The 24901-nt window shown below is 47.1% G+C and overlaps 1 protein-coding gene across 3 annotated transcripts in view; it reads right to left on the bottom strand.

Annotated features, from left to right (window-relative positions):
* The window catches only part of Eef2k (eukaryotic elongation factor 2 kinase), a 62099-nt gene extending 37198 nt beyond the window's left edge, over nt 1-24901 (bottom strand). Inside the window, exons 1-3 of one of the 3 annotated variants that reach the window (XM_031388145.1) lie at nt 24633-24901; nt 14706-14829; nt 10133-10451 (exon numbers count right to left, since the gene is read on the bottom strand). In XM_031388145.1, the coding sequence (XP_031244005.1) occupies nt 10133-10375 (243 nt within the window). In that variant the 5' untranslated portion in view covers nt 10376-10451; nt 14706-14829; nt 24633-24901. Of the gene's footprint in view, nt 1-10132; nt 10452-14705; nt 14830-23962; nt 24229-24632 lie in introns of those variants that run through there. The other 2 variants (XM_031388144.1, XM_031388146.1) reach the window with 2 other exon arrangements.

The following is a 24901-nucleotide window of genomic DNA, read 5'->3' as shown; positions in this document are numbered from 1 at the left end:
CCCCCCCATTCAATCACCCCCCAACATACACAGCACACCCAAGCCTACACAAGGAAATTTAAAAAGGGAATAGAGAGATTTGCTTCTTCTAAGAATACAAACAAAAGTAAATAACAAGAATCTCAACAATATGTACATTTCCTGAAAGATTTGAGGTGATGCTAGAACATGACAAGGGTCTTCTTAGCCCTTGGCACAAGTGACAATGGGACTGAGCTTTTATTCTTGTGTTGGTTTGAGTTTCAAGACATGGTCTTATGTATTCCAGGCTAGCCTCAAACTTGATATAGCCCAGGATGAGCTTCAACTTCTGATCATCTTGCTTCCACCTCCTCAAGTGCTGGGGTTACAGGTGTGCACAACCACACTGGGTTTATGCAGGGCTTGAACCCAGGACTTCATGCATTCTAGCCAAGCCCTCTGCCTTCTGAGCTACAGCTACAACCCTCGTTTTAACATTGTTATGTTATTTCCATGGCCACGGCAATCATAGTCGTTTATGAAGCATCCAGGGACTGGCTGAGCCCTCCTTCAATGATCAACTGCTCCATAATAAATGTTCTGTCCCACTGTTCACATGTAGATCCCAAGAAATAGAACTCCAAGTCAGCCCTCTCCATCCTGGAGAAAAAGGAGGACTTACACCAGATTCCACAGGAAAACGCAAAAAGAAGGAAGGAGTGAAGGATCACAGCCAAGCTAGGGTGGGAGGGGAGCAACAGTGCATGGCTGCCAGGTGCACTTAACAGCTTAATACACTCCTCCGTGGAACAGAGCACTTCATAAAGCTGTGAAATATTGGAAACTGTCAATGTATCTCAAATCCTAAGAAACCAAATGTCTTAGTTAGGGTTTTACTGCTGTGAACAGACACCATGACCAAGGCAACTCTTACAAGGACAACATTTAACTGGGGCTAGCTTAGAGGTTCAGAGGTTCAATCCATTATCATCAAGGTGGGACCATGGTAGTATCCAGGCAGGCATGGTGCAGGAGGAGCTGAGAGTTCTACATCTTCATCTGAAGGCTGCTAGGAGAATACTGGTTTTCATGCAGCTAGGATGAGGGTCTTAAATGCCACATGACAGTGACACACCTACTCCAACAAGGCCACACCTACTCCAACAGGGCTATACCCTCTAACAGTGCCACTCCTTGGGCTGAGCATATACAAACCATCACACCAAAGAAACCACAATATTGCCAGGCAGTGGTAGCACACGCCTTTAATCCTAGCACTTGGGAGGCAGAGACAGGCGGATTTCTGAGTTCGAGGCCAGCCTGGTCTACAGAGTGAGTTTCAGGATAGCCAGGGCTATACAGAGAAACCCTGTCTTGAAAAACCAAAAAACCAAAAAGAAACCACAGTATTAAAGCACCTGTATGTAACAGTACACCCTAGAGCAGAAAAGTGACATTTTTTCTTCCACTACTGGAGATGAACCCAGGACTTCCCATATACCAGGGAAGCACTCTGCCACTGAGCCATAGCCCCAGCCTTCTTTGTGTTTGTGTGTACCCACACCGGCTAACAGGAGTGTGATTCCCAGGACCCACGTGGTAGAAGGAAAACAACTGAGTCCAAGTTATTCTTTGACCTCATACACATGCCATAGAGCGTGTGCTCTCTCATACACAGTGTATAAACAAACAATTTTAACAAATAAAATAAGCAGGCATAGTGGCAGATGCCTTTAATCCCAGCATTCAGAAGGCTGTGAGTTCAAGGCCAGCTTGGTCTACATGGAAAAGAAAGCTCATGGTCAGCCAATGCTACATTAGAGGTCCTTCCTCAAGACAAAATCAATCAATCAAACAAAAAAAATCCAGAAGAAAGTCCTCTTTGCAAAGAGTACCTACAATTGCTCTCCCTAACTTTTGGGGTTCAGAGTCCCGGTCAAGAAGAAGTAAAGATGGAAATAATAAAAATCAAAGCAACAGCATTCACTAGTCATAAGAGTAATGTAATGCCATGGCCTCTTGGGACCCCACCCCCTCTGCCGCCCCCACCCGCTGCCTAGAAAGCACTCTACCTGCTTCTCCTGGCAGTTTGTGAGGACAGAGAACAACGTGGGAGGGTTTCAGGTTCAGACACAAGGGAAGTTTGGAAGTGTGAGACTCAGACAGAAGGAAGCTATGCCCTGGCTGGCAAAAGAAGTTGACTACAGTTACTATGCAACCTTCGTATGCCACTCCTTGGAATGGGTCTATGTTTACGGGCCAACAAGATGAGTCAGTGGGTAAGGCCATTTGTCATCGACCTTGATGACTGAGTGTGACCTTAGGATCTCCCTTCTACCAATTCCTGTAAGTTGTCCTTAGACTTCTACCTGCACAGCATAGCACATAAATAATAAAGAAATAAGTCTAGAAAGGCACACTCCTAGGGACAGAAAGAAGATTATTGGTCATAAGGGCTAGGAGCTGGATAGACTAGAGATGTAAGTGATGCCTGAGCGGAACAGCTTTCAGTAGAGTTAGTTACAGAGATGGATGCGTGATTTTATAAAATTACCAAAAGTCACTGGATCGTACATTTAAATGGATGAGTTGAACGGCATTTTCACAAAGTTTTTAGAAAAAAAAATGGGAATAAGAGAAAGGAGGGGTGCTCTTGTCATAAATAGCTGTGCACACCGCAGCGAAGCCTTTGGGCACACTCCTTGATAAATATGAGCCCCTACAGCAGGGTTGTAACATCCTTAAACTCCTCCTGTGGGCCAGACCGCAGCCCGCAGTTCCCCAGATAGCATCCCTTCCTATGCCAGCAGGACTCTTTTTCAACTGGCCAACAGACTTTCATCTTGCTGGAGAACAAAGCTTTTTTGGTGTCTTTTATTATTTTAAGATACAAGAGACTGAACCCGGGGTCTCAGGCTTACTAGGAAAGCACTCCAGCCATCCAGGCACAGACCAATCCCTTAAGCTTTGTTTTCTGACTGCATTCCACACAAAACCCTGGCTTGCTTTCTATGGTCATGGTCTGAGGCCTGAGGCTGCCAGGGTGGGGCCTGCCAGGCTTTAGGTAGAGACACTTCTCTGCCCAGTGAGTCAGCACATGCTGGCTCATGGGTCTCATTCTAGAGTCACTGTATTCTTTTTTTTTCTTTTTTCCCCAAGCTGCTAGAACCACCCTCAGTGCATGAACAGCACATCTACAGTTGAAGACTGCAGCATGCAGGTGTGCATGTTCCCAGTGGAGCAGTTCGCTGGTACAATCAGCCATCCCCACACAATTTTAAAGTTAAGATTCTGCCCAAGCCATTCTATTTATTTATTTATTTATTTATTTATTTATTTTCGAGACAGGGTTTCTCTGTGTAGCCCTTGCTGTCTAGAACTCACTCTGTAGACAAGGCTGACCTCGAACTCAGAAATCTGCATGCCTCTGCCTCTCAAGTGCTGGGATTAAAGGCGTGCACCACCACCACCTGCCTGGCCAAGCCAGTCTATTGCTAGTAAGTACATTCTCTGGTAAGTGTATCCTTGCACAGGCAAAGCCATATGTACAAGAAAACACTGTCCTCCAGAGAAATGAAATTCAGCCACTAAAGACAACAAGCAAATCAATGAAGTGAAGCCTTGGGCTGGATCACAAACACAGAAGAAGAAGAAAAAGAAGATACAATTAAAAACAAGCCACAAGATATATAGAGAGATACAAATTGCAGTTACTAACAGCAGGACTCTGAAGCGGGATCTCCAGGGAGGGAACTCAGTCCTGCCACCTCCCAGGCATGTGACTTCATTTCCACTTAACCATCTGGCGAACTGCCCACTGTCTGGGCTATAGGGATCACGGTGTACACTGCACCGAGTGAGGCACGTACTGCAGAGCCTGCCCAGAGCACAGCCAAGTTACGGAAGTTAGAGTTCACGTCAGCTCCCAAGGGGATATGGGAGGGTGGCCACCAGGGTGGAAACCTTGTTCTCCATGAGAACAAAGGGGAAAAAATCAGGGTGAGAACACACCCTCACAGACCCAGGCTGAGGGGGGAGGCACACTCTCACTGGTTTAACTGATACAGTTTAGATTATTTTGCCTTGTACATACATTATGTATACATTATATAGATCATGACATTTATTTTTAAGTTTGCATATGTAAGGGCTACAGAGACAGCTCAGCAGTTAAGAGCACTGGCTGCTCTTGCAATAGAGCAAGATTTGATTCCCAGCATGTACATGTCGGCTCAAAACTCCAATTCTCTGGGATCCCACTTCCTCTTATAGCCTCCAAGGACAAAAGTGATGCACACACATACGTGCAGGTAACACACCCATACAGGTGAAATAAAAAAATAGTTTAAAAGTTTGCATGGGTGAGTTTGCAATACATAAAACACATTTGCATACATTTACATGTATATCTATATATGCAAAGAGTTTGTGACTATATGCACGTATATTTAAAGTGTGTGTGTGTGTGTGTGTGTGTGTTATTATGCTATTTGCAGTGAGGAGGAACAAAGTCACTGACATTTTTCTCAAAGGGCTGGGGTTGCTCTTTAATGGTAGTACACTGGCCTAGAATGTAACAGTCTTTGAGTTTCAATCCCTAGCACTTTGAGAAAAAAAGTCCTTTCAAAAGGACTGAATTGGCGAGACAACTAAATGGGTGAAGTCACACTTGTCATGTAAGCATGGTAACCCCACTGGATTCCTGGATCTTGAAGGTGGAAGAAGAGAACCCACTGCAAAAAGCTGTCCTCTGATCTCCACACAAGTGCCAGGGCACAAACACATGTGCATATACACACAGTAACTGAATAAATAAGTAAATGTAAAATAATAAAAATAAATATAATTTGTAATGGGGGAGAGGAAAAGAAAATGTAGAAGGGCCCAGTGTAGTGACACACGCTTATAGTCCAAGCACAAGGGAGGTGGCCCGATCAGGAGCTCTAGGCCATTCAGGGAGAGTTTGAGACCATCCTGAGCTACATGAGACCCTCTCTTACAATGCCTAAGGCTCATGCCTTTACTCCCAGCACTTGAGAGGCAGAGGCATGGTCAATTTCCGAGTTCAAGGCCAGACTTTTCTACAAAGCAAGTTCCAGGACAGCCTGGGACACACTGAGAAACCCTATCTAGACCCACCCCCTCCACAAAAAAAACCCAAACCACTGTTGAGAGGTTGGGGAATAGATTTAGGAGGATAGCAGGAGGAACAGAAGTAAATTAAATCAAAATTCTTGAGATGCATAAGATTCTCAAAGAATAGATGCTTCATATTAAAAACTGTCCAAACATCAACCAACCAAACCAGAAAAGGCAGAACTCTGTCCAAGGGGTAGAAAAGAAAGGTCACCCATCTGATCCTGTCCTAAAGCAATCCTTCACGGTAATACTCTTCCTCAATCAATCAACCAATCAATCGATCAATCAATCTCAAACTCACTCCCTCTGAACACTTTACATAACTGAATCCTGGGCCTCCTCTGAGGGAAGACTGGTATCTCCTGAGAGGCCTTCTGAGTGACTCTGCCCCATCCCTTGGGAACAGGGGCACTGACAGAATCTGACATTTCACAATACATACTCAGTACCTGCTAGGGCCTGTTTCTTGAGGGAAGGCCAGATGGGCCATTTTGGTTAAACAGCTCAGGTTACCATGTCAAGAGCAAATAAATTTAAAAAAAAAAAATACATATTAAGTGCCAAAAGAAATGAGGTTAGAAACTAAGCTATAGTCTTTTCCTGGATCCACTCCCGTGGCAACATTCCGTGAGCAACGAAGACTTACTCCACCCTGCGCCTGGTTCAAAATTTTACCAAGTGCTTCTTATTTATCTACACGTTAAAGGAATGGTGGAGCCACCAATAGCCCCAGCCTGCAATTAGGAGCTGACGCCTAGAGTAACACTGAGCACCGACGGATGCTTGAGGAGTCTGCTGAGAGCCCAAGGGAACACAGAGGGAACTCTGCAGAGTTTAAGACTAGAGGTTTCATTGACCAAGGCCTCAATTAGAAGTTTTAGGCCAGTGGCTCTCAACCTTCTCAGTGCTGCAACCCTTGAGTACAGTTCCTCATGTTGTGGTGACCCTCCACCATAAAATAATCTTTGAGGCTACTTCATAACTGCAATTTAGCTACTGTTAGGAATCGTAAATATCTGACATGTAGGATGCCTGATATAGCACCCCACAAGGGGTTTTGACCCACAGGTTGGCTACAGTGGTTTCAGGCAGGGACATGCAAAGGGAAGCCTATCCTAGGACGTTTTGACGTATGTGGTGGGGTAAACTGAATCCAGATGCTGCTCTCGGATTCTGAACTCAACCTTGAAGAACTGAGGAGTTTGAAGGATAGGCTCTCCGGGGATCTGTTTCTGAGGGGAGGGACTGTGACCTGGTGATACTGCACTAGTTTTTGGGAGCTGGGGACACAACACAGCGGTAGAATGCTTCCTAATCAAAGCTCGAGGCTCTGTCCTGGAGGGAGAGGAGACCATTTAAAGAGCGATACTGTCCTATCACGTTATCAAAACAATGACCTCCAAAGTATGAAAGTCTCTCCAGGAATCCCATGCTGGGAAAAGTGAAAGGCTAAATCCCAGGTGCCAGCCAATGCAGGGGTCTCCTTCCCAGGAAGAGATTTCACACAGCTCTGACAACAGATCAGCTTGCAGACACATCAGAGCCAATACACAGTGGGTCAGTGACCTTTGACCTCTGGCAGGGGTGATAAGTTATGCCCACCTCTAGCCTTCTATTTAAACCGGAATCTCATGTGTCAGAGGCCCAGAGATAGACTTAGGGGGTCCCTGGGCCTCTTATTTGTTCCCCTGCACTGTGTGGCTGCACCGAATAACTCTCTCTCTCTAATTGCTGTATTAAGGATAGGTGGTGGCTTAGCCTAACTTGTTGAGCTTAGAGGGAGGTTGGGGGGCTTGGGGATGAAAACCAGGGCCATACCATGCTAGGAAGGCATCCTTTCTCTGAACCACATCTCTGAACCACATCCCTAGGACCTGAAATATTCATAGATACTGTTTTTTTTTTTAAATGTTTTTAAAATTTATTTATTATTTTAAACGAGTACACTGCAGCTGTCTTCAGACACACCAGAAGAGGGCGTCAGATTTCATTACGGGTGGTTGTGAGCCACCATGTGGTTGCTAGGATTTGAATTCACGACCTTCGGAAGAGCACTTGGTGCTCTTCCCGCTGAGCCATCTCACCAGCCCATAGATACTGTTTTTTAAGACAGTTACATAAATAATGTCACTCACTTTAATGTCACTCTGTTAGAACCATGATGTGTCTGTCATTTAAAGAGGCCCCTCTGTCTGGGCTTTGGAGCTGTTTGCACACTGGCCCCTTCTAGCTGTCTCTGGAGATGGAAGCTGGGAAATGAAACGGGAAAAGCTTGAGGTGGAATGCTGAGCCATTGGGAGTGTTGCAAAGCTGCCTTGGGATGGGACGCAAGATAAACTGGAACCTGCCCGCCCTTCAGGGGCCCCACAAACACAGAGGAGCTTGAGTTATTTCTGGAGCTTCATGCTGGAGAGCGAGTTAAGCTAGTATTCTAGCCCACAACAAAAAAACTATCCAACGTCTGTAAGAACTAAAATTACAAATTTTCTAAAACAACAACAAAAACCAAATTCTGAAAACAACAACAATAACAAAACAAATTCTGAAGTCACAGGATGGTTTTAATTGCAAATCTGAATGTAGTAACAGGCATTTTGCTTCTATTGTTAATTCACTGTTTACAATGACCAAACTGAACAAGAGTAACAGCACTGTGTTTCAACTTTTTATTTATTATTATACAGATGTTGAAGCAGGATAGAAAGAGAAACCACCGGCTGTGGAAAGGGAAAGGAGAGCTCACCCAGGATCCCTTAAAATAAAACCTCTCATCAGCGGAGAGCCAGGAACCTTCCCCAACAATGAACATGTCCTGCAAAAGCGGCTCACAGAGTTAATTTTCCTTTCTTAAGAACACTGGCTGCTTTTTTTTTTTTTTTGGTTTTTCGACACAGGGTTTCTCTGTGTAGACCCGGCTGTCCTGGAACTCACTCTGTAGACCAGGCTGCCCTCGAACTCAGAAATCCGCCTGCCTCTGCCTCCCAAGCGCTAGGATTAAAGGTGTGCGCCATCACCGCCCGGCAAGCACATACTCTAGTATTCAGTCAGTAATAAATGGTTAGAGCCATATACTGGAATGTAGAATCAGAAATGGAAGTATTAAATATTAAACCTCTACAGTATGCACACAATCTAAGGTGCCATTTCAAAAATAATGGTTAACAAGAATTCAGCTTGCCCCTTCTGAGGCCAGGAGAGAATGGTAGACAAATGTTTGCCTTGCTGCACTCAGTTAATATCAAAAATGTTATAGGCCATAAATAAATGTAACTGAATTAAAGCATGTAATTCAATACCTAAGTGCATGATCATTAAATGGTTTTCAGTAAAAGCATGAGGTCCAATACATATTTTTGTCTGTTTTGTCTTTTTAAAGATTCATCTGTAAAGTTTTTATGTATGTGTATATACGTGCATGTATATGCCAGGTGTGTACAAGGGTGCCCGGGTCAGAAGGAAGCATTAGAGCCCTTAGAGCTGGACTTAGACAGCAATGAGCAGGCTGAAGAGGGTGCTAGGCTTCAAACTTGAATTGTTTGCAAGAGTGGCGTGCTTTCTCAGCAGACGAGCCATTTTCTCAGCCTATTTTGTCATTTTTTTAAAAAACAGGACTCACATCCCAGGCTGGTCTCAAACCTGAGAGACAGCTGAGAGTGACCGTGAACTTCTGACCATCCTGCCTCCACCACCTCTCAAACGCTGGGATCCTTACATGATGCTAGGGATGGAACCCAGGGCTTGATGTGTTCGAGGCAAGCACTCTGCCAACTGAGCTGCATCTCCAGACCTAAATACACGCTTACTGAACTACTAATGAGCACTTTACAGGAAGCCCATCAGCAACAGTCACTATGCCACTATGCGTGTAAAGGGTGTGGACAGTGGCCCCCTTTATCTGTGGCTTCCTAGTCTCTGGTTTCAGTTACTTGTGGCCAGTGAGATAGCACAGAAGCATCTACATGTACACAGTACAATATGGTGTCTAGAGAGAAAGAGAGAGAGACTGCATATCCACAACTTTACAGTTTGGTTTTTCTGGTTTGGTTTTCTGCAGTGCTGGAGATGGTACCCAGGGCCTTGTATATAGGCAGCAAGTGCTAATCAATGAGCTATACCCCCAGCATGTAGCTCTCATTATAATTGCTCTATTTTATTATTAGTGACTGTTAATCTCTTAATGTATTTAGTTTCTGACGTAAGCCTTTATCATAGGTATGGGCAAATAGAGGACAGAGGGTTAGGCACTACTCATGTTTCACACATCCCCTGTAGTCTTAGAATACACTGCTCATGGTTAAGGATGGATTATCCAAGATTGGAGTCCACACCTATAATCTCAGCACTTGGGAGGTGGTAGCAGGAGGTTCAAGAGTTCAAAGTCATCTTGGCAACATAGTGATTCTGAGGCTTCATAAGACCCTGTCTCAAAAGACATGTGGTAGTACACATGTTTAATCCCAGTCCTGGGGCTACAGTGGTGGAGGGGGGAAGGCAAGCAGATCCCTGTGAATTCAAGGCCAGCCCAACTAGTTCTAGGACAGTCAGGCTACACAAGGCCAGCCAAGGCTACACAAAGAATCCCTGCCTCAAAAAAAAAAGTGCATAAATAAATAATATTGAGCCCATAAGCAATCCCAGCACTCCAAGGCTGAGACAGGAGGATCATGAGTTCATGATCAGCTTTTGCTTAATGAGACCCTATCTCAACAATAACAAACCAAGAGAAGTAATTGTAAAGGCCAGAAAGCAACCTACAGGCACCTATGTGGGTTCTAGAATCCAACTTGAGTTTTCAGGTTTACCAATAAGTGCTTTTACCGACAGAATCATCTACATCCCCAAAAGGTTTTCAATCTATTTGAAAAATACTGCTCTGTGACCAACGGTCACCTCCTAGATTAATAGATATACCCTCCCATGCAGAATGCACTGCCAGGGTTTGGGGACAACTAGGACATCAATCAGAGACCCCAGCTCCCTATCCCTCATAACAGGTGGACTGGACACAAACACAGAGCAGGTGGCTACTCACTTTGAAGTGGAAGGAGCTGGCTGGTGACCCTGTGGACCCGCATTCCGTTTTCATTCGGTTGCTATAGTAACTCTGGACTTTGGAGCTGACATTCTGGTTGGACATGTGGTCATCAGTGATGGGGCAGATGAAATAGCCCTCATCATCGTCACTGTCTGTGTCAGAGTCCCCATTGTGGCCAGCTCGGGAGGACCCGCCACCGTCAACACCTTCCAAGCGGAAGATGAGGTCTTCGTCTGCCATATTGCGGGAGCGCCTGTGTTATCCGAGGGCTCCGCTGTGAAGCCAGAGTTACTGCGCACGTGCAGCAAGGGTAGTCCTGCAAAGGAAGAGAGAGGGAGATGGGTTGCCAGACTCAGAGCACGAGCGTTGTCTAGATACCTGCATAGAGGTGATGAGCACATGTCAGAATGAAAACCCTATCTTTTGGGGAGGCTGTTGCAAACAAGCTTGTAATTTGTGGGGCCATTTCAAATGTCCAAGCCTATTGGCTCAATCATTTCACTTCAGAGAACCCTTGACTCTGCTTGGAAACCAGAGGTACCCTACAAACAACCACAGCTATTGTTTAAGGATATACACTGTATTGAGTCACTCCTTGGCTTGACACCCTAAAGAAACCCCTCTCCTAAGAACTACAATGCATGCTTTATTTACTAAGGCTATACCAGCTGGCGCCCTGGACCCCTGCCATAGACCTTGGGTCTTGGCTGCTCTTCCAGGCAACACTGGTTTTTTTCCCATCAAGTGCATTCCCATGTCAAGGCCTTTTTACTGCTGTTCCCTGTGCCTGGAATAGCCCTCTGAACTGTGCTATTTCTCACCATCGGGGTGGTAGCCCAAAGGATGCCACTTCAGAGAAATCTCCAAATTTCCAAATCAAGGACCTTGCTTTATTTTCTTCTCCATGATCTTCCTGAGTTGAAATTGTCCTGTGTACTTTCTTTTCTTACATTTATTTTTTTTTCCCTTTTATCGAAAATAGATTCTTAGCCTGGCCATGGTGGCCATGCCTTTAATGCCAGCACTTGGGAGGCAGAGGCAGGTGGATTTCTGAGTTCAAGGCCAGCCTGGTCTACAGAGTGAGTTCCAGGACAGCCAGGGCTACACAGAGAAATCCTGTCTTAAAAGAGAGAGAGAAAGAGAGAAGAAGAAGAAGAAAAGAAAAGAAAATAGATTCTTGCTGGGTGATAGTGGAGAACACCTTTAATCCTAGCAGTCAGTGGGGCAGAGGCTTTGAGTGAGTTCAGTGTGGTCTACAGAGGGAATTTCAGGATTGCCAAGACTACACAGAGAAACCCTATCTCAGAAAAAAAAAAAATTAGAAACAACCAGGGACAAAGATGGAGCAGAGACTGAGGGAATGGCCAATCAATGACTGCTCCAAATTGAGCAGCCTATGGGCAAGAACCAATCCCTGACACTATTAATGATACTCCACTAGGCTTCCAGACAGGAACCTAGCATAACTGTCCCCTGAGAGGCCCCACTCAGCAGTCAATGGAAAGAAATGCAGAGACTCGTGCCCAAACAGTAGATGGAGCTTGGGGAATCTTGTTGAAAGAGTTGGATAAAGACTGAGGGACATGAAGAAGACAGGGACTCCACAGGAAGACCAACAGAGTCAACTAAACTGGACCCTTGGTGGCTTCCAGAGACTGAATCACCAACCAAAAAGCAAGCACAGACTGGACCTAGGCCCCCTATATGCAGCAGATGAGCAGCTTGGTCTTCATGCAGCCCCCAAACAACTGGAGCAGGACTGTCCCTCAGCCTGTTGCCTGCCTGCCTGCCTGTGGTTCCTGAGCCCCTAAATGGACTGCCTCAGAGAGAGAGGATATGCCTAGTCCCTCAGTGACTTGGTGTGTGTGTGTGTGGTGTGTGTGTGTGTGTGTGTGTGTGTGTGTGTGTGTGTGTGTGTGTGCTGGGATTAAAGGAGTACACCACCACTGCCTCTTTTTTTCTTTCTCTTTCTCTTTCTTCTTCCTTCCTTTCTCTCTTTCTTTCTTTCTTTCTTTCTTTCTTTCTTTCTTTCTTTCTCTTTCTTTCTTTCTCTCTTTCTTTCTTTCTTTCTTTTTCTCTCTCTCTTTTATTTTAGCACTGGCTGCTTGCAAGTTGCTATGTAGACCAGGGAGGCTCTGAACTCACACATATCTTCCTGGCTCTGCCTCTGAGTGCCAGAATTAAAGGTGTTTACCCCCATGCTCAGCAGCATATTCATAATGAATATCCATCAACCAAGGAGGAGATTTTTTTTAAAAAAAAAAAAGCATAGTCACACCAGGCAGAACGAGTTATAGGACAGCCAGGGTTGTTACACACAGAAACCGTGTGTGTGTGTGTGTGTGTGTGTGTGTGTGTGTGTGTGTGTGTGTATGAATATGGATATATGTTATATGTGAATACATACACATATATCCATATTCATATAAAGGAAAGTGTCTCAGCATTAAAAAAAAAAAAAAAAATGAAGCTGTATGTGAAGCGGAAGACTTGTATGGCCTGACCTGATTTCTGTGAAATGCTCAGACGAGCAGAGCTATGGAAGCAGATCAGAGCTTGCCTGAGGCTGCTGAGGGGAGAGGTGGGCAGGAGGAATGAGGAATGACAACGGAAGGAAGGGTCTAAGCCGATTGTGGTAAGTTGGTATTCTGACACTACAGTGAGAACTGCCCACTCAAAATGAGTAGATTGTGAGATGTGCAAATTATACATTTCAATAGAACTATCATCTAGAGGAAAAAGATAGTCAAGGAAAACTGCTTAAGTCCTAAAGGTGCAGATGACCAGTTTTTTAGGATAATCCTATTACTGTCAAATGACAAAGGGAAGAATGTTTCTGTGTGCATTAAAAGTTTCCCAATGGGCGAGGCGGCACATGCCGGTAATCCCATCAGCTAGGAGAAGGCTGAGCCAGAAGAATCACTTGGAGCCAGGAGTCAGCCCCAGCCTACTAGGGAACAGAGAGGTGTTCTCTCTTTCTCTCCCTCTCTCTCTCCCTCTCTCTCTCCCTCTCTCTCTCTCTCTCCTCTCTCTCTCTCTCCCTCCCTCCCTTCCTCCCTCTTTCTCTCTCTCTCTTTCTCTCTGGAAGGAGAAACATACTTGCCACAATTTGTGTGTAGGGTCAACAGATACCTGTCAGGAATTGATTCTCTTTTTCCATTACATGGATTCCGATGATCAAACTCAAGTTGTCAAGCTTGTGTGGTTAAATGCCTTGCCCCATTCACTATCTCTACAGCCTGTTCTGAGACAGTGTCTTTCTGCAGTCCTAAATGTCCTGGAACTCACTCTGTAGACCAGGCTGGCCTCAAACTCAGAGACCCAGCTGCCTCTACCCGGCCTAATGTTTAGTTTTCGTCTAAGCCACTTCTTTCCTCTGAGGCTTTGGTGCTTTCTGGACTGCTACTGAAACAGGACATACATTCTAACTCAGAACATGCTCCTAAAATAGAAATTAAAATCTCCAAACCCTGTACTTTGCCTTCCTCGACAAAAATGTACTCTTTTCTACTTAATTTGGGCCTGTTGGTTTTATTTCTCCCTAACCTTTTCCTTAATGTGCTAGCCACACACTGATTTCTCCACTCCCAGTTTGAAACCTCATGTCAGCTGCCAAGTTTGTCTTTTTACCCTCAGGGCAGGACAGTCACCAGCTTGGGACAGATGCCAGAGCCACCTGATCCTCTTGAGCACTTGCTTGAAGCTCCTATCCCCAGTGCCTGCTCTGCCCTAGTCAGCCTTACAGACCTGAACAGTGTGGTGCCTATAACTGCCCGGCAGACTCAGCCAGTTGATGGCTTCAGGGCGCAGGACGGTGACATGCCCACAGCTTCAGCGGTGGCACCAGGAAGTGTGGATCCAGGCTGAGATGCAGACCTTGGGGCCATTTCTGGCAGATCAAGGCTCCATTGCTGTGATCTGGCCATTCTCATCTCCCAACCTTTACCTGACCACCCCTCCCCCACTGCTCGGCTGTGGCAGCTGCTGAGCAGGGAAGTGGCCTCACTGTGGTTCCCCAGCTAGCTCACAGAAAGAAGCCTTGAGACGGAACCATGAGACAGAACCACAGATAAACACCCTCGTGACTCTGGAAACCAGGAGCTGCTGCTGACACCAGCTGTGACTGACTGTCTGGCACCATGCCTTGTACCCTGAAGGCACTTGGTACACATCCAGATCCGAGTGAACCCAGGCTTGTGGGTTTCATATTGTCATGAATCTGCTCTTAAGGAAGCCTGAGGCCACGCCTATCAACTGTCAAAACACTGTTGGCTCCTACAGAGCTAAAAGTACACAGTCTCTCAAATAAGGGTTCCACTTCCCAAACTACTTTACAGCTAGGCAAGACCATGAGCTGTGTGACTTCCTGGGGAGACCTGACCAACTGTTTATTCGCTTGGTAGGATAGTGATGACAGACCAAAGAAATGACCCCACCTCCACCCCCACCCCAAGTTCAGCTTAGTGAACCAACGGGGTTACTTACAGGAGCAGCAGCAGCTGCATCACCTAAAGCCAGCCCCAGCACGGCTGAGGACCCAGGAAGGCAGCAACCTGAGCTCCTTGCCTACCTTGTGGCCTGCTTTGCTGGCTGCAGTGTCGTTTGTCCCCCAGTAACTGCTCGATGCTCGGGAGGAGCCCGGTTAATCTTGTAGCTTTCTGAGCTTCTCTCTTCAGAGGGGAGGTTTATCAGTTCTGTGGAAATGGTTTCACAACGCTACACACCCAAGTTGAGCTTGATGAAACAAGCAGAAAGGCGACATACAACTTTGGGGAGGGGATGGTTTGTTGTTGGTGTTTTAACATTCATTTGTTTAACTTGGGTCAGGGGCGCTCTACAAAAAGCACATGGAGGTCAGGAGACACACAAGTGGGAGTCTCCTTCTACCAAGTGGGTTCCAGGGACTGAACACAGGTCATTAGGCTTAGTGACAGCTGCCTCTACCTTCTGAGCCTTCTTCTTGGCCCCAGTAGGGACAGATTTTTAAAGGGAGAGAATCTGTCCACTGTTCCCTTCTGGCGAGAATGTAGATGCAGTTGCTGGAGTTTAGGCAGCTACTTTAGGCCATGAGGTACAAGCCAGACCCTGAGGTTGGCAGAGGTACAACTCATAGGTCTCACATCATGGGGCAACGTCCGAGTCATGGACTTACAAACACCATACTTTGATATCAAACCCCAAAAGGTGATAATTTATTGTGTGTTTCTTTTTTCCCTTTTACTCCAAGTTGCTAGTTATACTGGCTCCAGCAATGCTTTCTCTCATAGTATAAAAGGTCACATTCCTTACGACAAGATGCCCGCCCTGCTAGGGACACATTAGGAAAACCAGCCTCAATGCAGAGTTGTAGCTTGGTGGCTGATCTCACTCTGCACATGAGACAGGTACCCGGGTCTTTACTTCAGCTCCAGACTCCAGCTCTGACCCCCAGCCTCCTAGCAAACCAAATCTATTATGGATTCCCAAACCCAAGGAAGGAGAGAGACCCCAGTTCACAGGAAATGAGAAATTTCCAGAAGTTACTCACTTAGGTACCCACAACTTCCCCCTTCTAGCCAGATACACCTGAGGAGAAGTTTCTCTGGAGAGTTCTACCTCCTTCCTCTCTCACTACTATCCCATCAACTGGGGATGTGGAATCATAACTGTCAGTTACCTCTCTAGTACAGGCTGTGACGACAGCACAAGACTCATCTTCATTTTTGTAAATTGTGAGGCGGAGCCTTGAGTGCCAGCCAGAGGGGACCTGAATGTCCCGGTACTGGCAAAGCCAAGATTCTTCAGGGATCCCCCAGGGAACAGTTATTCTCTAGAAGCCAGAATCTCTCCAGAGGAGACCTGGATGTTTGGATAGCAGCAAAGCCAAGAATTTTAGGGGTCCTCAGGGAATAGCTATTCTCTGGAAACTAGGATCTCTCTGTCTTCTCTCTCTCCCTCCCTCTCCTTCTCTCCTCTCTCTCTCTCTTCTCTCCTCTCTCTCTCTCTCTCTCTCCTCTCTCTCTCTCTCCCTCTCTCTCTCTCTCTCTGAGTGTATGGTAAGAGACTAGACAGACTCCTTGGCAGGCAGATAACTAGAGAGAGCTCTAACCATAGCTAATAAATGGGGTGAACTCCCAAGATGGCCCACTTCTGCCTCACCCTCCTGATTTGAGACAAAAGCCTGACAGCTCCAAACAAAGGACAGAGTTGGCTTCTGCCCCCCCCAGCTGCAGAACCCCTGCAGATGCACTAGCTCAGCAAGTTCAAGACTAGTCCAGGACAGTTGTATAACCTTTGTAGGCCACCTTATCTTTCTTCAAACTAACCAGCCTAAATTCAGGAGGCTGTAAACCCCACCACTTGAGACTGGATTTGTCAGGTTTCCAAGTACCCACCCTGTTTCCCACAGGGTCTTCATCCCTGTGTCTGCTCTCTGTGAATCTCCTCACCCCAGCAAATACCATTTTTCTTTCTTTTCTTCTTCTTCTTTTTTTTTTTTTTTTTTTTTTTTTTTTTTTTTTTTTTTTTTTTGGTTTTTTGAGACAGGGTCTTTCTGTATAGCCCTGGTTGTCCTGGAACTCACTCTGTAGACCAGGCTGGCCACGAACTCAGAAATCCTCCTGTCTCTGCCTCCCAAGTACTGGGATTAAAGGCATGCGCCACCACCGCCCGGCTGCAAATACCATTTTTCAACTGCTGATTCTGTCCATGGTGTTTGAGGTTTCTTCTACCTTTTAATTCTTTAGCTGGCAGAGAAAATTAACCGAATCAAGACCCCTAAACTGTATAATTAAGACATGATGTTGGTGGTGACACAGGATGGGGAGGACATGGGCATGCTATATACCTAGAGGCTTTCTGTCGGCTGCAGTCCAAAGCTGTTCCAGAACTCGGTGCTACAGATATTATTTTTATATGATTTATGTGCCCATGTGTAGATGGAGGCCTGAAGACACCAGACAGGTGTCTTTCTCAGTTGCTCTCTGCCCTTTTTTGGGACAGGGTTCTCAGTGAGCCTAGAGCTCCCTGACTGGCTAGGCTGGTGGGGCAGTGAACCCCAGGGGTCCTCCCTGTCCCAGAGTTCCCTGACTGGCTAGGCTGGAGGGGAAGTGAGCCCAGGGATCCTCCCTGCATTTCCCCAGCATCCTCACTGCTCTCACTATAGGCCAAGATGGCTGCATCCAGTTTTGTTTTTTTATTATTATTATAATCTTATGCACATAAGTATTTGCCTGCATGAATATCTGTGCACCATGGGTGTGCTTTGTGCCCATAAAAGCCAGAAGAGGGTATTGAATCCTTTGGAACTGGAGTTACAGATGGTTGTGAGCTGCCATGTGGGTGCTGAGAACCCAACCCAGGTCCTCTGTTAGAGTAGCAAGTGCTCTTATTGCTGATCAAATCCCTATACTCAGCTTTTATGTGGGTGGTGAAGATTTGAACCCAAGACCTCATGCTTGCACAGCAAGCACCTCATCAACTGAACTATCTCCCTAGCCCCTATTTACATATGATTTTAAAATACTAGAGAGCCTGGAGTCCAGCTAGGTGGTAGATAAGTATTGTCTAGACTTTACATGGTCCTGGGTTCCATCTTCGGAATTACACAATAAATTAAATAAAAATAAAACTGGGCTGGAAAATTGTCTCAGTGATGAGGAGCACTTGTTGCTCTTGCAGAGAACCCAGAATCAATTCCCAGCACCCACACGGTGGCTCATCACTGTTCTAACTCCAGTTCCAGGGAATCTGATACCCTCTTCTGACCTCCAAGGGTACCAGGCACTCACATGCAGGCAACTCATATACTTATGCAAGTATTCACACATAAAAAAAATACTAAAAAACAACAAAAAAAAACCCTAAAACCTTAGATAAACAAGGCAGCTGGGGATATAGTATTCCCCTATTCTATATAAATGAACCCAATAAACTCAGCCCGTCTTCCCTTCTCAATAAATGTTTTCCTTGTAGCTGGGCTTGAGACCAGTGGAGAAGGGGAGAGAAAGAAGAAGTTTTCTGAGTGCTGGGGTTGTGGCTCAGGGACACAGCCCTTACCCAGGAGAGGCAAGGAAGGCTCTGAGCTCCATCCCCAGCGTTGGGGGGAAAATAGAAAGACTTTTCCTAAAGCACACGGTTAAAAACAGCAGCCCTTTCCTCTCAGGGCCACTTGTCATGCTGCTCGGATCACGTAATGCTCAACTCTTGTGAAAACCTTTGTGACTGTGCATAGGCAGCAAAGCCTCCCATACTTAGATGCGACTGTAATGTTTCCAACTATTCCCAGGGGTGCTCTTGGTACGTAGAATTCCCCATCAGTGGAAATAATATACCTTCCCTTCCCCGTCGTTTCCCATTCTACCCAATTCTCCAGCTCTGGCTCTTCCTGTCTCCCAGGGTCCTCAGTGCTGGGCTCACCATCACACACTCCTTCTATGATCTATGATCTTTCAGTAAGGATTTCCTGGTGTGATAAAGAAGGCTTGGCCCCTCCCCACCCCACCCCCCACCTTCACGTCTCTCTGCTTCCTCCACTCCCACAGGTGACTCTGCCTGATCCTTTAGGTGCCAGTCAGGAGCTTTCTACCCAGCAGAGTTGGCAGTACATTCTTCAAAGGGTAGCATGAGCCCGGTCACAAATCGACAGAGGGAAGGTGGGGCTTCAAGAATGCAGAGGGATGAGAAAGAAGCAAACACCTGGGCTCCAACATCCTCAACCTGACAGGATTTTCACAGAAATAAGAGTAATCATGCGTTCGAAGGTCTGGCTGCATGCCAGGTGCAGAACTAAGCAGTTTAGCATGTGTGTGACAATGACAGGAGTCTCTGAGTCACAGGGGCTTCTCCTAGCCACCTTTTTCTGTCATTCCGTCCTACCCTGCTCTGCTTCTCTCTGTGAGAGGAGTAATCTCACAGAGAGACTGAGGTTACAATTTAAGTGACTGGCCCAACACTGCTCAGCAAGCTATGGCAAAGTTAGGACTTGACCTGTGTGTTTCCAAGTTTGGACAGATTACAGTCTTTTTTTTTCTTTCATGATTTGGTTTTCCATCTTGAGGTCTCAACCATGCCACTGGGCCACCAATTCCTCAGTGTCCATATGGGACAGTGTTGTCCCTTATACTAGTAGGAGATGGCCAGCTTTTCTGTAGTTCATTCCTGTGACCCGCAAAGCTTGGCACTCTGGGCTACAGCTGGAGACACCATTCCTGTGTGTGAACTTTCACATGGCCTGGCCGCAGAGAAGACTGTGTAAACACTGAGTGCATCCTGAGAATTGAGGCACACTGTATCCTGATACAACCAGCCAGGAGTACACCATGTCCTGGGGACACAAAAGCCAGTGCCTAGAAGATGATTAAACATTAAAATCTAAAGCCCCCTTGTACATGTTGCTCACTGAAGCTTTAATGACAATCTTTTCTGCTTTATACTCTAAAATGTCATTTGCTGACTTTAAAACAAAGAACTCTTGCATAATGATGTATTTGTATGGACAGAGTCCAGGTTAGTAGCACATGGATTTCAGCAAAAATGAATGTTGACTTAGCCCCTGTCCTTCCAAGCAGGGATTGCTGCTCCTGCTAGCCAGGAAGCTGGTATCTCTGTTCCTGTGGAATATATGGAGATTGTTTACAAAGAGAAGAAGGTCAGGAAAGGCTTGTGTGTGTGTGTGTATGTACACAGAGGCCAGAGGTCACTGAGTATCCTCCTCTATCTTATACTACCTTATTCCTTTGAGATATGGTCTCTCACTGAAGCTGAAACATGGCTGGCAGCAAGCAAGCTCCAGGAATCCTCTTGTCACGCCTGCCATGCCTAGCTTTTCGTGTATGTGCTGGGATCTGAACTAGGGTCCTCAAGCTCACTTGGTAAGCTCTCTTCCCCAATGAGCATGGTTTCTCTGATTCAGTGCTATTGACAATGAGCTGGTCCAATTCTTTGTTTTGTTTTTTTGTTTGTTTGTTTGTTTTTGAGACAGGGTTTCTTCATGTAATCCTGGCTGTCCTGGAACTCCATCTGTAGACCAGATCCACCTACCTTTGCCTTCAGAGTGCTGGGATTAAAGGCTTGTACTACCACAGCCTGGCCAAGCTGGTACAATTCTTACTTACAGGGCAACATGTCCTGTGGGAATGCCAAACATTTAGCAGAATCAGTGATCTCCACTTTCTAGCTGTCAGATGCACTAGAATCAGAACAATTAAAACTGACTCCAGATGTTGCTGTGAGGCAGGATGGAGCAGAATGGCCCTGGGCTGGAGCCTGTTTAGTCACGTGAGCTCCAGGTTGCCACTGATGCAATGACTCAAGCTCTTTCTTGTCTTACAGTTCTCCAGGCAGTTCTATGGCCTCCTCATTCACAGCCAATAGCCTAAGTCCTCAAGCCTGCTTTCTTTCTTGTCTTCCCATCCTTCTTCCCTCCCCTCCCTCCCCCTCCTCAGTGTCTTCCTCCCTCCTTCATTTCCAGTGCTGAAGGCAAAATCCAGAGCCTGGTACATACTAGGCAAGCCCTCTCATGATGAGCTAACCCCCTCGAACTCTAAATATTTCTGTCTAAGTTCCTGCTTCCTCCATCTCGTCTCTTCTTTTCTCTGTCCTTCAACTTCCTATTGATGGATGGATGGATGAATGGATAGATTTTTCAAGACAGGGTTTCTCTGTGTAGCCCTGGCTTTCCTAGAACTTGCTGTGTAGACCAGACAGGCCTCGAACTCAGGAATTCATTGCCTCTGGAATGCTAGGACTAAGGGTATGACAGTGCTACCATGCCTGGCTTCTACCTCTTCTTTATAAGGACCCTGTATTGTAGTAAGATAAGATAGGACAACGTCCCTATCACTTACCTCTAAGAAGTCTGTTTTGCTGTCTAAGGTCACACACTCAGATTCCCAGGGTTGGGATATGGAACTTGGAGTGTAACAGAGATTGTTATGCAGGGCCTAGAAAGAGGTGCTGGGGTGGAGTGGGTGGTGATAGAGGCGAGTAAGGTGGTCAGGATGGAATAGCAGCTGGTATTTTCCAGTGCCAAGTCTATTCCAGGCATGGTGAGGCTGAGGGGCTGGTCTCCCTGGGGGTAGCTACTGTTTGTTGTCTGCTGAATCACAAGCAAGGAAATGACCCAGGGAAGGCCTTCTGGAGGAGGTAAGCATGGAGCTTGATCCTCAAGGCGACAGACAGGTATGGCCCCTGTGAGCACTCTAAGGCACTCTAAGCAGCAGGACCTGTGGATGTGAGGGTAGAAACGTTAAGCAAGCTCATGTAAATGGTGACTGATTCTGGACTTGGAAAATGGGAATCTGATGGAGGAAGCCAGTGTGGATATCTTGGTCCTTTTACTTAGATATAAAGTACAGTTTCTCTTCATTGTTGGCAGTTTATCTGTGAGCCCTTAGTGTATGCTGAGGCCCTGGATATTAATGAGACCCTCACTTGATGCTTCATTTCCTGATTCCTGATGCTGCCCCCTACCCCACTCAGAAATACATAGAACAAAGCAGAAAAGTATTTGAATCACATCAACCAGGTACTGCACAGTATTGGTACCATAGGGGTCTATCACAGCCTGCTTCATTAAGTCTGTTTAGGACAAGGTCCACTCCTAACAACAGAATCTGCTTCAAAGCCCTGGCCAAGGGACACAAAGCTCTATCTAATTTGAGTTTTCCTCTCTTTTCTTTTTCAAGACAGGGTTTCTCTGTGTAGCCCTGGCTGTCCTGGAACTAGCTCTGTAGACTAGGCTGGCCCCAACTCATGGATCTGCCTGCCTCTGCCTCCTGAGTGCTAGGATTAGAGGTGTGCGCCATCACTGCTGGATTCTTGAGCTTTACTTATGGGCTTGTATGTAGATTTTGTTTTTCTTTTGAGACAGGGTCTTTCATAGCCAGGCTGGCCTCCAGTTCTCTATGTTGGGGGCAATGACCTTGAGCTTCTTCTTTCCTCCCTAGTTCTGGGATAGCGGGCATGATTTATGAGGTGCTGAGGTGAAACACGGGGCTTTGTGCCTCTTTGGCAGGCATGCTATCAGGCCACATCCCCTGTGCTGTTTTTTCATTCCAAAGAAGCTGAGAAACGAATCCAGTGCTCTGGACATCATAGACAAGCTGGGTGCTGTCTAGAGCAGCCTCTATTTGACCCAGCCAGAGACTATGTCTCCCAGCATCTCCTGCAGCTTAGTGAGACCATGTATGTGATTGCATTTAGGCATATGAAATGTGGCCCAAATAACTTTGCACCACTTCCAGGCCCACTCAGCGGCTCACTTTCCACACCTTGACCAGGGCGGGCTGATGCCATTTCCACATCATCACAGAGCACCTGCGTGTACCTTCTCTGAGCTTCAGGGAAAACACGGGCTCCACCACCTGACACAGGATCCCAGAACTCTGTGCCTTCCTTCAGTCACCTGTCTCCAGCTATTCTCTTTATTCAATCTATTGCCAACTTGTCCCCTGCCAAGTGATCCACTCCTCCATCACATCTGTTGACACAGCCCCTCCTTCAGAGCTGCCTCGGATTCCCCTGCTTCTTTCTACAGTAGAGAGAAAGCCAGGGAACAGAGAAGTTCAGTGACTTGCCTAACGTAGTCTTTATTTCCTTAACTGGAACACCCAGGAGTAGCTAGGAACCTCCCTTCAGACCGCCTCAAGGAACCTCCAGTATGGTCTAGCAATCCGAGACAAGCAAGCCATGCAGGGGGCCCGCTGATGTGCCCATATGTTAGAACCACAGCCTACACTCACCTCTGATTCTTCAGCCTGTGAAATGTTTCTCTGAGCTTAACTACCATGCTGCAGTGACTGACTCAACTTTCTTTCTTTCTCTGAGACCTTGTAGTCTGTACCCTGGTTGCAAGAATTTAGTCAGTTACTCTTTAATTTGGGTGGTGGTGGTGGTGGTGGTGGTGAGTGTGTGTACACAAAAGTGACTGTGGAAGTCAGAAGACGACTCTAGATCCCCAGGAGATGGTGTGGCATGGGTGAGCCACCAGATGTCTGATCTTGCAGCTTTTTCCCCTTTCACTTCAGAGGTAAGTGTTCTCACTCCCTGAGCCAGCTGGGCCGTGCTCCCCTCCCCGACACAGGCCCTCATCCAACAAGCTTTTAAGAAAAGGCTCAAGTCCAGCATGGTCCCAGGTGTAGACCCTGTGGCACCCTGGGATCCTGGGTAACTGCAGCTGCCTCTCCCTCCACCTAAAGCCTTCCCAAAGGCTGTTGCTACTTGGTTGCTGTGCCTGATCCTGAAGTTTTTTCTCCTTCACAATAGAAATTAACGTAGAGAAGGAGCTTTAAAAACAACTCGATCCTGCTGTGCACCCCTAGGTTCCTACAGGCGGTTCCCAGGGAGAAATTAACAGCTGCCAGCCCTGTGGATGACAAGACCTCTTCGGGCGAGTCTGATCAGTGCAGGGTAAAAGGTTTGAAAATATTGTGTTTGTGAAACAGTGTGGCAAAAGCCATTCAGAAAAGTCACAGCTAACGTTCAGACCCTCAAAAGAACCCAGTTCTTTGGAGGGGCAAAAGCCATTCAGGAAAGTCACAGCTAACGCGTTCAGATCCCCAAAAGAACCCAATTATTTGGAATAGACAGATCCGCTGCTCCTCCCTCCACAGACACACACCCCAGCCTCCCTTCTAGCTACCGCCTGCCTTCCTTTCCCAGGAACTGTTGCCACCGCAGAGAGAGATGAAGAGCTAAGGTCGAGGTTTGAACACGGCCTGGACCCGCTCCTTGATTGGCTTCATCCTCCTCACAGAGCAAACAGCATCTTCTCCGGGAAGTCTTCCCAAAACTTCACGTTTAACTCCTACACTCACAGTCCTTGTTTACTTACTCTGCATTCCTTACCTAGCCTCTGGGTGTCTAGGGTCCTCTCTGGACTTTCTCCTCTGTAAAATCTGTTCAGCGGTCCCAAGACAGGGAACGCCTCATTACGGAGGGAGCAGAAATACGCCCGCAAGGAGAATCCCCAAGTCAGATCTCACTCCTCCGAAACACTCGCGATCAGTCACACACAGGGCGCAGCTGGGCAGGTTTCCCGCAATCCCCTTAGCCGACACAAGCTAGTTTTGGCCCGGGGCTTACCCAGGAGGTCCCCGCCCCCCGCGCCACCAACTGCATATGAATGCTCAGCCCCTTGGCGCACAAGTCTCCAACGCCTGCCAACACCCCTACTCCCTCAACCAACAATGCTGCAAGGGCGTATGCTGCACAGACCTCGAGGTTCCGAGAACTGAGGCCCGCACAGGCCTCTAGTGTGGGGAACCCCGTGAGCGGAATGTTACTTGGGCGCTACACGGGAACAGGCAGGCTAGCCTAGACACACAGAAGACCCGGACCGAGGCCCGCGTGCGCTGCCTGGTGCAGCCAGACCGGCGCTCATCGCTTGCCAGCGTCTTTCATTCCTTCCTTACACTGAGCCCGGGGGAAGCTCTGCAACCAGAGAAGCGCGCCAGTCGCCTTTCGGGGGTCTGCTGCAGCAGGACGCGCGGGCTCCCCATCTAGCCCCGTCACCTACCTCCCACGGGGGAGCAGGCGCGACAGCCGCTGCCCACGGCCGCAAGGATCCGGAGGAGCTGGCCGAAGCTGGCGGCCGGGCGCTCCAGGGTGCAGGGCGGGAGGAGAATCCCGGGACACGAGCGCAGGCGACAGAGAACCAGGCCCGCAGCTGGCGTGGGTCGCCTGGAAAGGTCCGAGCGCAGGAGCCGAGCGCGGGTTGGAGCTGGGGCGGCCGCCGTTGTGGTTGGAACTGGAGGCTGAGACCAGAGCTGGGGCGGGACTGACGCA

Source organism: Mastomys coucha, unplaced genomic scaffold, assembly GCF_008632895.1.
Source record: "Mastomys coucha isolate ucsf_1 unplaced genomic scaffold, UCSF_Mcou_1 pScaffold21, whole genome shotgun sequence".
NCBI lineage: Eukaryota > Metazoa > Chordata > Mammalia > Rodentia > Muridae > Mastomys > Mastomys coucha.
Note: the sequence above shows the minus strand (reverse complement) of the source record. Positions and strands in the feature narration are given on the sequence as shown.